Genomic DNA, 13,142 nt, shown 5'->3' with positions numbered 1-13,142 from the left:
ATACAGTAACAGTATCCAGCCGTATTTACTCTGCATGTTCTCTAGCTGCCCCTCCAGCATAAACAACGGCTCAGAAGGAACACACACACACACACACACACACACACACACACACACACACACACACACACACACACACACACACACACACACACACACACACACACACACACACACACACACACAGGGAGCAGGGTGGAGGGTAAGGGCGCAGTCAAGGACAGAGGCAGCGCAAGAGCCAGTCAGCCCAGGCGAAGGCATTGCATGTCTTGCTTCACCTCAGGGCACCACTGACACAGGGAGGCAGCAGGTTCATCACATTACTGTGGAGCTCTGGTTTCATAGGCAGCTGCCAGGTTAACCGTTTAGCCCTAGTCTGGTTTAATACCTTACATCTTAAAAGTTAAACAGGGATTTGTAACTAACCCAGCAAGAAGGGTAATGAGTTAAGACATCCACTAAAGTTTAGACAGACACTAAATGGGATTACTTCCTCAATGATGTGAAACCATGATAACAGGAAAAATATTACAACATAGTAATACAATTACTCTCAATGACCAGCAAAGAAACTCCAATCCAAGGATTTTTTTAAATACTCATGTTGCCCAGTACTGCGCGCTCAAGAATTCCACGACCACTAGATGGCGGGCTTTCATGTACAATATGCAGGAGTGGAGTAGAGGGCAGCCAACTTACTTGCACTCTCTGTCCTCGAGATCAAAATGCGGGTTAAAGTTGATTAGAATTCTCTGGTGAGGTCCAGGCGCTGTAATCACCCAAACGCATTTCTGAGATGGCAAATATGATGCCGGATAGCCAGGTGAAGTGAGGTAATTCGCATTCGTTATTCTGATGTTGTCCCCACACTTGTCTGCAAGAAAGAACGTGGAAAAAATACAGTTAGCACAACACCCCAAAGCAACGCAGATAGCCTACAGAGTCAATAATGTTGGCAAGAGCATGTGTTATAAGCAATTATAGCCTCGGTGTTCTAAACTATAGGCTATATTATTGTAGAGATGGAGATGAGGGGGATCTGTTCCAAATCAAACTGGATTTGAGTTGATCTGAATGTCAAAACAATCATTATAAAAGTACATTCAGGATCATCATTTATAGGCCCACCCACGCCATACAAATATTTTCCTACATTGTCTAAAGATGTCTTAACTAGACCAATCGAATATGCTTTTGGCTAAGTTAAATAGGCTACATGCGTAAAGACGCACGGGTAAGGTACATCCTTTCTGACCATCAAAATGCTAACAATTAGGGAGCCTATTTCCCCCAAATCTGAGAAATTGAGAGTTTGGGACTGTGGTTCTATCTGCATTTTTGTAAAAATGTTGTTATTGACATAGCCTTGTTCTGTTCAATGTTCTCTACCTCTGTAGTACTCTATGTACCCCAATTTGGATTGTTAAGTTAAAAATAATACATTATAAACATGTCTAATTTAATTTAAGCTAATTCTCTCAGAATCACATTGTTTCTGATAGAACCTTTATAGTCCCAAACTCTCGAAATCTATTTTAAATGTATTAATTTGCTCAGATGAGATAATACACTTTTTTACAGGCTTGACGTTAAACTATACAGTTGTTCACAAACATTACCAAAAGTGTAATTAGTGTTATTATTCTTATTTAGTGTTATTATCGATCACTATTGGTGTTTTATGTTGGGGCATAACAGTTAGCATAAATATGTTAGTCACTTTTAGCCCAAGTTAAAATTATAATTGTTCTTACTTTTACGCTTGAAAAATGTTTAAATCTGTGAAATGTCACCGACAGTAATTAGCTAGAACAACTCGTAATGACTAAGGGCCATATACCCTGGCAAGGAGTAATTGATTAATGTAGAGGACAGAGCTGACGGGGAACGGATACTACACTGTGGCTGTGCGGGGTTTGGCTGAGCTTCGATAGGAATGGCCGATATGGTGCCATGTGACTTGTAGACAATATATCATATGGTAATAACGACAAATAATTCGAAAGTATTATAAATCCGAGTACTTCCCAAATTATATGTGGCGAGCTACATATATTTGTGGATTGGGGGTATGAAAACACAGGCTAAACACAGACACAGACTAAACTTTATTAACAAATGATTATCGCCTTATAAAACGTATTTTTCTTTTCATACAGACCACTTCTCCAAGCGCCAGAGAATAATGCGCCTTTCTTGTGTCTAGAGGCAAGCCACTTCAAGTAGCCCACATTACCCTATCAGTTTATCTCAATTCATGTGTGCGCAGTCATGCGTTTGGATTATAACTACAAACTGCCATGGAAAGTAGGCTACTTGAAATGAGTTTTGAATAGGATAGGTGACAATGCGATGTTCAAGATAATGGGAAATATAGCTAATTCTTTCTTTGTCTTTCTTTAGTTTTTCTCGTAAATAAGTTTACTCATAGAAACGAAACAAATAAGGCTAAGTGTCGCCTATATGCGACAGCAAGAAACAGCCTACTACTGTACCCAAACTTTGACAGACTCTTTTCATAATATTCTACAAAAATAGAAGAACCTGCACACTCAAATAATAAGCCGGTGGCAATGACAGCACTGACCCGCGGGGAAGACTTGACAGGTGAATGCATGGAGGTTTTGAGACTCATGTGTCCTTAAAGGTCAAATGCAGCAGTTTTTGTCTCAATATCAAATAAGAATTAAGTACCTTACAGTAATTGTTTTCAATTAAAAAGAAGTCCAATTTTGTTAGGACTGTCTGGGAGTGGTCTGAATGAGGAGGGGAAAACTGAAAACTGGATGTAATTGGCAGAGAGGTTTGGAACTCTCTTTTTTATTTGTCTAATAACTAATTTACCGCCTGATGATGTCACCAGGCATGCCAAAACTCCATCCCACCAAAACAGGCTGAAATTTCAGGCTGTCTTTTCAAACAGCTGTTAGACTACACTAAAATGGTCATTTTCACAATTTCAGAGAATTATTCCAACCTCATTGTGTGGATATATAAAACACAGCTAAATCATGTTTGTGGCTGCACTGGGCCTTTAACAACATCAGGATAAGTATCCCAGCATATAATAGTTATCACTTACCATTTTTGAAAGCTTTACCAACGAAGAGGATTTCCATTAAGAGGAACAGCACTAATCCACAATGCATCCTTGTTTTGTTATAAAAATATTCATAGGAAAAACAAAAAACAAAAAACGAACCTAAATAAAACTCCCCCTGAGGTTTTCAGGCCGTGTTAGTCTTCCTTATTTTCAAGCTTGGGGCTGAAGGAAAACAAATAAAGCAGAAGTGTCTTGACTGAGGCAGTTGAAATGTGTCTGGATATGTCTCAGGTTGTCTGCTGCATCCTGTCATTCAGCTCCGGTTACCTCTCTCCTCTTCCAGTTGAGTTCCTCTCTCAAACGCCGGCGTTGCCATTTCCTCCACACAAGTCATCGGAGCTAGCAAAGGAAGAAGTAAAAAGCCCAGGCACCAGCACCAACAACTCCCGTTTCAACTCCTTGGAAACGACGACAAGGCAAGAGGTAAACCGTCGGTGCTAAATGGAAATAAATATTGAAAGTAAGCAGCAACAGTGGTGATGATATTCGTTTCAAATGTGGGCAGATCATCAAATCAAGCTCGTGTTGTGGCCCTTCGCGCCCTGCTCATTCTCAAATCTGACAGGACACGAACTAGTAATACTAACATCTGGCGAAAGGCATTGCCATAAAAGGGGCTTAAAGCGATGGATACACCCCCTAATTTGAGAACGCTTTTCCTCTTTTCAAATAGTGTGCTGCCTGCATCAGCCTGACTGCTCGAGCCGAAATCTCAGAGGGGTCTCTGATTGGTTTGATTACAAATGTGCAAAGCCCAACCTTTGGAAGCCACCTCTCTCTTTATTAGCGGAGGAGGTCTCGGCTCCTGCTCCGAGACTCACTATACTCGCTCTCACTCGCAGATCACCAGCCAGACCTGAAAGTGTCAGCGTATATGCGCGGGCGCTCTATCTCTTTCACCATCCCTCCCCTAGGAGATGGACTGTCACAATGTGTAAGATGCCACTAAACTCCCTAATCAACTATGCTAACAAACATCACGACTGGAGAACAATAACATAGACCACTGTCTGCCCCCGAAACTTGAATGTTTGTGTGCCAAACGACTTCTCTCAGAGCTACTATAGTAATTCGGAATAAATTGAGCTCCCTGGGAGAGAATAGCCTCAATTCTATTTTGTATTCAATATCGAATTATCATGCTAAAGAAGAGATATTTATTTGAAATATTCATATATTTTAACATTGATCTATTTTTTACCCATTAACGGGTAAATAAAACATGTTTTATTTTATTTTGTATTTTATTTGACCTTTATTTATCTAGGCATGTCAGTTAAGAACACATTCTGATTTACAATGACAACCTACAGTTAAAGCATGAATCGTGATAGAGCAATCATAAAACGTCACATTGAAACTTTAGGGAAACCCAGTAGAAGTGCAGAGCATCAAGCAATTTGGCATTTCAAACTGTCTCTTCTTATGGCATTGCACAAGATAATGAATTATATTCAACATGGAATGGCTTTGGACAAGCTGCTCTGCTCACATCTGGGATAAAATGGTACGCAACTTCCCTGACACGAATCCAAAAGCGTCTAACATTCCTTACATGTGGAAATCTGAATTACAGAGTAATTCAACATTTAAAGCAATATTCTTATGGACACCACACAACTTGCATTCCTTGCGTGCTATGCTGTTCAGAGAGATAATACTTAAATTGAGTGTATTTTCAAAGCCATGTGAATGAAAGCTAAGAGCATTCTTCACTCAGTGCTTTCCATATAGCAAAATTGTTCTGCCTCTCCTGATTTAAACCCAGCCACGTAAAGCAAGCAAACGGCAATCACCTGTGTGTCGTAGACTCACTCACAACCCCATATGTATCCAATATCGAAGCGAAGCAGCTGTCGGCAGGCTGACAGTAACCCCTCTCTCTTTCTCTCTATCAAATGCTGCGGACTTCTTTCCCAAATCGGTAAACATCAAAATCACCACAGGAAAGGACAGGTCTCCACAGGTGATGAGAGAGATAGTCAATTTCCAAGTATTTTACTCGTCAATCAATAGCTTTTATGTTTGCAACCTTCCGCTGGGGCCGGTCCGGGGCAGCCCTGTAGTGCAGCTCCTCCGCTCCGCTCAAAGGCACGCAGCCGCTGCTGATATCTCTGAGACTCAACTCAGTGCATAGACAGCCACCTTTCCGCCGTCACAAGTGAGGGAAACGGGATATGCGCTGACAATGAACAGCTCTGCGACGGTAATAGGCAGCCAGTCAATAAAAATCACAGCATTGGAGAAGATATCTCCTGTATAGATCCTTGATTGATTTTATGCATTGAATTGAATGTAGGCCGATTCCTTATTGCTGTATCTGTACTGCGCGTCACGCACCACTCTTGTTTCTGACTGCTGTTTTACGCTACTGTAGCGCTGCTGAGAACACAGGACTGGTTTGGAGTCTCCGGCGTCTCGAGACCCAGCTAGCCAGTCACACGCGCCTTTACCAGGAGGTTGCATCGGCAATCGAGTTGCAGATTAAACTGCCGTGGCAGTCTCCAGACCAGACTCTGTACATATATCTGTGTCACAAAGTGGATTAGAGTAGGACACATCTGAACACACCCGCATCATTAGCACTGACATTACAACTGCCAATCATTTGACTAATTCTCTATATTACAGGATATTAGTCTTCTGAAGCGCTCACGTTGAATGTGTTGAAATTCAAATGCAATTTTGACCGGCATCTTGAAGTGTCTAGTACTGAAGTGTCTAGTACTGACCTGGGCTGGGGAGCGCGCGTAGGGCGCACTCAATCCTGTGTGTTTGGAACTTCCTATTGACCAGTAGGATAAACAAACCCTGTGTCATGATTTGAATAATGTCTTGTGAAAATAAAACAAATGTGAGTTATTGATTGACATGACAATTTAAACGAGCTGAACACACGACGTTCCAAAGTACTTTGGAGATTGTTATTCATTAACATAAAGATTTAAATCCCATTGCTGTCACATTGAAATGAATCTCATCCAACACATGAAAAATAATTGCTGAAATATTGACTCAGACTGCATTCTCAACACACCAGCGTGGCACCGAGGTTGCAGGGTCTGGGAGACAGAAAACAAGTGTATACTTAAGCAGTAATCCTAGGGGGGGGGGGGTACAGTGCATTCGGAAAGCATTCAGACCACTTGTGCCAAGCTTGTCGCATCATACCCAAGAAGGCTCAAGGCTGTAATCACTGCCAAAGGTGCTTCAACAAAATACTGAGTAAGGTGTCTGAATACTTATGTAAATACTATATTTCAGTTTTTTATTTTTAATAAATTTGCAAAAAAAGTGTTTGCTTTGTCATTATTGGGTATTGTGTCACGTTCTGACCTTAGTTCTTTTGTTATGTCTTTGTTTTAGTATGGTCAGGGCGTGAGTTGGGTGGGTTGTCTATGTTAGATTTTCTATGATTTGCTATTTCTGTGTTTGGCCTGGTATGGTTCTCAATCAGAGGCAGCTGTCAATCATTGTCCCTGATTGAGAACCATATTTAGGGAGCCTGTTTTCTATTGTGTTTCATGGGAGAATATTTTCTGTTCTGTGTTTTATTTCACCGTTCAGGACTGTTCGTTTGTCGTTTTATTGTTTTTGTTTCAGTGTTCACTCTTCGTATTAAAAATCAAGATGAACACTTACGACACTGTGCTTTGGTCCTCGCCTTCATACGACGACCGTTACAGAATCACCCACCACCAAAGGACCAAGCAGCGTGGTAACGGGCAGCAACAACGATCTCCAGCCTCCTGGACATAGGAGGAGATCCTGGATGGCAAGGGACCCTGGGTACAGCCGGGAGAGTATCGCCGCCCCAAGGCAGAGCTGGAGGCAGCGAAAACCGAGAGGCGGTGGTATGAGGAGGCAGCGCGGTTGGAAGCCCGAGTAGCAGCCCCAAACATTTCTTGGGGGGGGGGTGGCACTTGGGGAGTGTGGCTAAGTCAGGTAGGAGACCTGAGCCAACATCCCGTGCTTACCGTGGAGAGAGAGGGACCGGGCAGGCACCGTGTTATGCCGTGAGGTGCACGGTGTCCCCAGGGTGCAGGCATAGCCTGGTGCGATACATAGCAGCGCCTCGTATCGGCCGAGTTAGAGTGGGCATCGAGCCAGGTGCCATGAAGCCGGCTCAGCACATCTGGTCTCCAGTGCGTCTCCTCGGGCCGGGCTACATGGCACCAGCCTTACGCATGGTGTCCCCGGTTCGCCAGCACAGCCCAGTGCGGGCTATTCCACCTCGCCGCACTGGCCTGGCTACGGGCAGCATTCAACCAGGTAAGGTTGGACAAGCTCGGTGCTCGAGAGCTCCAGTGCACCCTCACGGTCCGGTCTATCCGGTGCCACCTCCACGCACCAGCCCTTCGGTGGCAGCCCCCCGCACCAGGCTGTCTCTCCGTCTCCTCCCTACAGGTGCTCCCGTATGTCCTGAGCTGCCAGAGTCTCCCTTCTGTCCTGAGCTGCCAGAGTCTTCCGTCTGTCCTGAGCTGCCAGAGCCTCCCGCCAGTCAGGTGCTGCCCGAGCCGCCGGTCAGTCAGGAGCTGCCAGAGCCGCCGGTCAGTCAGGAGCTGCCAGAGCCGCCGGTCAGTCAGGAGCTGCCAGAACCGCCTGTCAGTCAGGAGCTGCCAGAGCCATCCGTTACTCCGGTGCTGCTGGAATCGCACTTCACTCAGGAGCTGCCGAAATCGCCCTTCACTCCGGAGCTGCCAGAGTCTCCCGCCTGTCCGGTGCTGCTGGAATCTCCCGTCCATTCGGGACCGTGGCTAGGGTCCCCAGTCTGAGGTCGGCGGCGAGGGTCGCCGCTCTAAAGAGGCCACGGAGGCGGGCTAAGAGGCGGACAAGGACTATGGTGGAGTGGGGTTCATGTCCCGGGACACCATATGGACGGGACACCCACCCAGACCCTCCCCTATAGGTTCAGGTTTCACTGTCACATTCTGGCCTTAGTTCTTTTGTTATAGTATGGGCAGGGCGTGAGTTGGGTGGGTTGTCTATGTTAGTTTTTCTATGATTTGCTATTTCTGTGTTTGGCTTGGTATGGTTCTCAATCAGAGGCAGCTGTCAATCGTTGTCCCTGATTGAGAACCATATTTAGGGAGCCTGTTTTCTATTGTGTTTCGTGGGTGAATTTCACCATTCAGGACTGTTCGTTTGTCGCTTTATTGTTTTTGCTTCAGTGTTCACTCTTCATATTAAAAATCAAGATGAACACTTACCACGCTGTGCTTTGGTCCTCTCCTTCATACGATGACCGTTACTCCTATCAAATTCCTTTGAGAGCATACATCTCGTTGTGTTTTTGTCTTCTGGTGGCTAGCTAGCCAGCTAGCTAAAACTGTCCATTTCCTAAATTAACCATGGATGGAGATAGGTATTTGGACTTGTGGTTTTACTTAATTCTCCATACTGGCCAATGATTATAACGGCAATTCTGATCCAACCATTAAGTCATACATTGTTGTGTTCTTGGCCTGAGAGGATGGAAGTTCAAGATGTAGAAGGCTAATGTTAACTAGCTAACGTTGCCCATGAATGGAAGTTATTCTAACCATCAAGCATTTTAGCCAGGTAGCCTAGGTCAACAAAAAATTAAAGCGTGTACTGAGTGATAGACCGTTTTGACAACATGAAAGAGAGAAGGATGGCACGCACACACGCGCACGCACGCACACACACACACACAAACACGCACACGCACACGCACGCACACACACACAAAGAAATAATGGACAGCCACATTATATTTAGCTTACGTTGATTGGACTAAATTGTTTTTGGTATCTTTTAGTTGTCACTGTATTAGACTAAGCAGAGATGATTTGGATGGTTGAAATGGTGGAGGTAGCTCCTGTTTTATTTGCCACTTGCAGTAACTATTTGTGGTTCTAAATCAATAATTGTTTAGTTGCCCGAAAATGTAAGAAACATTCATTTGCTTGACCATGCTGTAGGTCATGTTTCTGTACATGCAAATGCTTTGTGGACTTTACTGGACCTCTGTTGCTATCCGGTTTTGTGATAAAACACACGTGTGGTTTATTTTATGCTGCCACTGTCTTCTTATTGCCTCGGCCTTTAGGCCTACGTATAAATCACAGTCGCAAGGCATATCAATGAACAGGTTACAGAGTGAACAGCGAAATTGTCACAACGCATAGCTTGGAATATGGGGCTTCCGCAGTGATTTTACCCACGCATCACTACTGTCTACTACGCAATGCAGAATGCCTGGATACAGCCCTTAGCCATGGTATATTGGCCATAATGTAAAAAACCCAAAGTTGCCTTACTGCTATTATAAACTGGTTACCAATGTAATTAGAAGAGTAAACATAAATTTTTTTGTCATACCCTTGGTACCACGGCTTTCAGCCAATCAGCATCCAGGGCTGTAACCACCCAGTTTATAATTATGAATGGAGTCTTGGGTCCTCGTTCAATCAAACTCACAATGCAGAAAAAAATGTATCTGATACAGTGAAAGTTATCAAAATCAAAAAGGATTGCATTTTTATACTGCATACGATCAATTCATTACATAAAACATTACAACTTGAACTTCTGGTCTTCACATCAGTCTGCTTAAGAATGTAGGATAATAGGCCCATAGCATATATGAGGACTGTATGGGCCTAAAAACGATGAACACCAATACAAATAAAAAATACTGAAGTTTATAGACACCACTCTTCTTCAAATAAATTGCTAATATTAAATGGAGTGTTTAAAAAATATATGCCATAGCCCTATAAAGAAATGGAGCATGATGAGACAATCACGGCACTAGCCAGGCTAATGGTAACTGTCTGTAGTCTTCCTAGAGAGAAAGGAATGGGCTGCTTTATTCCACTCACCACTGGTAATTCCCCCTTTTACAGATAACACTCTATGTTAGAGAGGTATTGAGCCCCTCTATCAAAGCGCCACTAACTAGACTTGTGTGTCTTGTGGATAACAAGGCTTTGAAATAATGGGACGGGGTAATTTCACAAGGGCGGCTGCCTACTGCCATATCTGAAATGAAGGGGATTGTGGGGGAACAATGAGAGAGCCATTTAAAGGATTTGCTCCTTCATATCCCATAGTAATCTTTAATACATTCCTGGAATAATTAGCCAAAGCACAAAGACAGACATTATATTTTTTTGCTCAATCGTGAGCTGAGTTGACGGTCTGATTTCATTAGGGGAGCCTTGCCTTCTTCTTGCTTATTCTTCTTCCCCTGAAACAGAAGAGTACTGCCCCATTGACCAAAAACATGTTCATTTATTCAATACAAACTCAGGGTGAAAGATTTCATTATTTATTTTCTAATCAATGGAAAATAGACAATACTGAGTCAGGGCTAATGTAGGCTACGTGCCAAAATGGCACCATATTCCCTATTTAGTGCACTACTTTGTTTTTCAAAAGTAGTGGACTTTATAAGGAATAGGGTGCCATTTGAAATACAAACAAAATATGGCCACCCTTTCGAGGGCCCTCCATTTCAGTTCTGCAGTTACAGCTGCACACTAAAGGCAACATTTTCAGCTATGCCTCAAATTACTGGGTGTGTGGTGCCAGTCCTGATGTCATATCAAGTCTATGGTATGACACACTGAGCCCATAAATTCACACTATATGAACAGTAATGTTACATCTGCGTCTGCCATGCCCTCTACTGCTTATCCTTTGTCTCCTTGACCTGATGCCCCTCTCTCTCTCTCTCTCTCTCTCTCTCTCTCTCTCTCTCTCTCTCTCTCTCTCTCTCTCTCTCTCTCTCTCTGTGTTCGATTGTGTGGGTGGAGACAGGTGTGCTGGAGTCAGAGCAGCTGCAACCTGTTCCATAATCAAGATGTCTACAAATACTCAGCCCTGCCACTTCCAGATGGTAATCTCTGCTCAGTCAGTCTATGCTTCTAGCTGTTTGTTACTGTTAGATCATGTTGTCTGACTCTGTTTTTCTCTCCGCTTACAGTTCCGCCGCTCTGACTCTGGTCCCTGTCTCCAGTTCCACGTCTCATCCTGCTACTCTGTCCTGGATTCCCCACTCTACTACTCCCTTGGATTCCTCTGAACCTGCTTACCCTGTCCCAACCCCTCTCGCCTCAGCCACCACACCTGGTTCCCTGCAACCCACCCGTGCTTCCCCTGTCCTGCACTCCATCTTCCCCATGTGTTTCAATAAATACCTTGGTTACTTCATCCCAGTTTCCTCGTCTGAGTCTGCTCTTGGGTTTCCCTGTTCCACTCCGCGTAACCAGTAACTGCCGGAACCATGGCTTATGATAATATAGACAATGCCATAGATAACGTTTGTGAATTTGTATGGTAATATTCATATGAGATCTATTTCCTTTGTGAAAACGGGTGATATTTTTGAATGTATCGTTATCAGACAGTCCCCTCTGTACTGTAGCTTTACCTCTTTTTTCAGCATTATTGTGAAGTAGTTCAATGCTGAACTTCTAGAAAATGTTCTGACTGTATATTTTCCGTCTGGGTCGGACAAAGCTTTCTCAGATGGCGTTGTTGGCTCTTTCATAGCCTGTGACCTCAACTTTGGTTGCATCATGGGAACAAGGGAACATGGGAACTACCCTTGTATACTGAGACCCATGGTGCCTCCATAAGATCCAGATTGGAAGTAATTGTAAGCAAAGACAGCTTTTCTGCCTCCAGGCAGTGTCAGAGAAAAGGCGTAAATTGTCCAAGACTCCAGCCACCCAGGTCATAGACTTCTCTCTCTGCTACCTCACTGCAAGCCGTACCAATGCAGCAGGTCTATAACCAAGAGGACCCTGAACAGCTTCTACCCCCAAGCCATAAGACTGCTAAATAGCTAGCCATCGGACTAACTGTATTGACCCCATTTTGTACCATTTTGTAACGTCGAATTCTATGGCAACAGCTCTGGTGGACATTCCTGCAGTCAGCATGCCAATTGATGTCTCAAAACTTGAGACATCTGTAGCATTATGTTTGACTGTCACGCCCTGGTCGTATTATATTGTGTTTGACTTCATTTATTTGGTCAGGACAGGGTGTGACATGGTTTTTTTGTGGTGTGTTTTGTCTTGGGGGTGTATAGCATAGTCTATGGCTGCCTGAGGCGGTTCTCAATCAGAGTCAGGTGATTATCGTTGTCTCTGATTGGGAACCATATTTAGGCAGCCATATTCTTTGAGTATTTTGTGGGTGATTGTTCCTGTCTCTGTGTTTGTTGTCACCAGATAGGCTGTATAGGTTTTCACAGTGCGTTTGTTGTTTTGTATTTTCAAGTTATTTCATGTCGAGTCTTTTTTCATTAAAGAACATGAGTAACCACCACGCTGCATTTTGGTCCGCTTCTCCTTCAACAGACGAACGCCGTTACATTGACACAACTGCACATTTTAGAGAGGCATTTTATTGTCCCCAGCACAAGGTGCACCTTTGTAATGATCATGCTGCTTAATCATCTTCTTGATAGCTTCTTGATCTGTCAGGTGGATGGATTATCTTGACAAAGGAGAAATGTTCACTAACAGGAATGTAATGGAACATTTCTGGGATCTTTTATTTCAACTCATGAAACATGGGACCAACACTTGACATGTTACATTTATATATTTGTTCAGTTTGACTCATCACATACTCTGCTGCTACTGCTACTATTTTTCTCTCTGCGTAGTTGAAAGGGCCCTTTAAGTAAGCATTTCACTGTTAGTGTCACACCCTGACCATAGTTTGCCCTGTATGTTTCTATGTTTTGTTTGGTCAGGGTGTGATGTCTGGTTTGTCTGTTTCTGTGTTTGGCCTGATATGGTTCTCAATCAGAGGCAGGTGTTAGTCATTGTCTCTGATTGGGAACCATATTTAGGTAGCCTGTTTGGTGTTGTGGTTTGTGGGTGATTGTCTCTGTGTTTGCACCAGATAGGGCTGGTTTAGTTTTGCACATGTCTTGGTTTTGTTAGTCTATTCATGTATAGTTTCTTTATTAAAGAACCATGAATAATAACCATGCTGCGTTTTGGGCCGCCTCTCCTTCGACACAAGAAAACCGTTACAGTTAGTAACTATT

The 13,142-nt window shown here is 43.5% G+C and overlaps 1 protein-coding gene and 1 long non-coding RNA gene across 3 annotated transcripts in view; one reads left to right on the top strand and one right to left on the bottom strand.

The window, feature by feature from the left end:
* The window catches only part of LOC135517547 (neuropilin-1a-like), a 112,412-nt gene extending 109,243 nt beyond the window's left edge, over positions 1 to 3,169 (bottom strand). For both annotated transcript variants that reach the window (XM_064941956.1, XM_064941957.1), the window contains exons 1-2: positions 3,083 to 3,169; positions 700 to 874 (exon numbers count right to left, since the gene is read on the bottom strand). In XM_064941956.1, coding sequence (XP_064798028.1) covers positions 700 to 874; positions 3,083 to 3,149 — 242 coding nt within the window. In that variant the 5' untranslated portion in view covers positions 3,150 to 3,169. The remainder of the gene's footprint in view (positions 1 to 699; positions 875 to 3,082) is intronic.
* Positions 3,170 to 3,459: 290 nt separating this feature from the next.
* Positions 3,460 to 12,414, top strand: LOC135517548 (uncharacterized). Its single transcript, XR_010452047.1, has 3 exons — positions 3,460 to 3,526; positions 10,892 to 10,970; positions 11,058 to 12,414. It is a non-coding gene; the product is annotated as an uncharacterized LOC135517548 (long non-coding RNA).
* The last annotated feature ends 728 nt before the right edge of the window (positions 12,415 to 13,142 follow it).

This window comes from Oncorhynchus masou, chromosome 28 (assembly GCF_036934945.1).
Source record: "Oncorhynchus masou masou isolate Uvic2021 chromosome 28, UVic_Omas_1.1, whole genome shotgun sequence".
NCBI lineage: Eukaryota > Metazoa > Chordata > Actinopteri > Salmoniformes > Salmonidae > Oncorhynchus > Oncorhynchus masou.
This window is presented reverse-complemented; position numbering and strand designations above follow the sequence as displayed.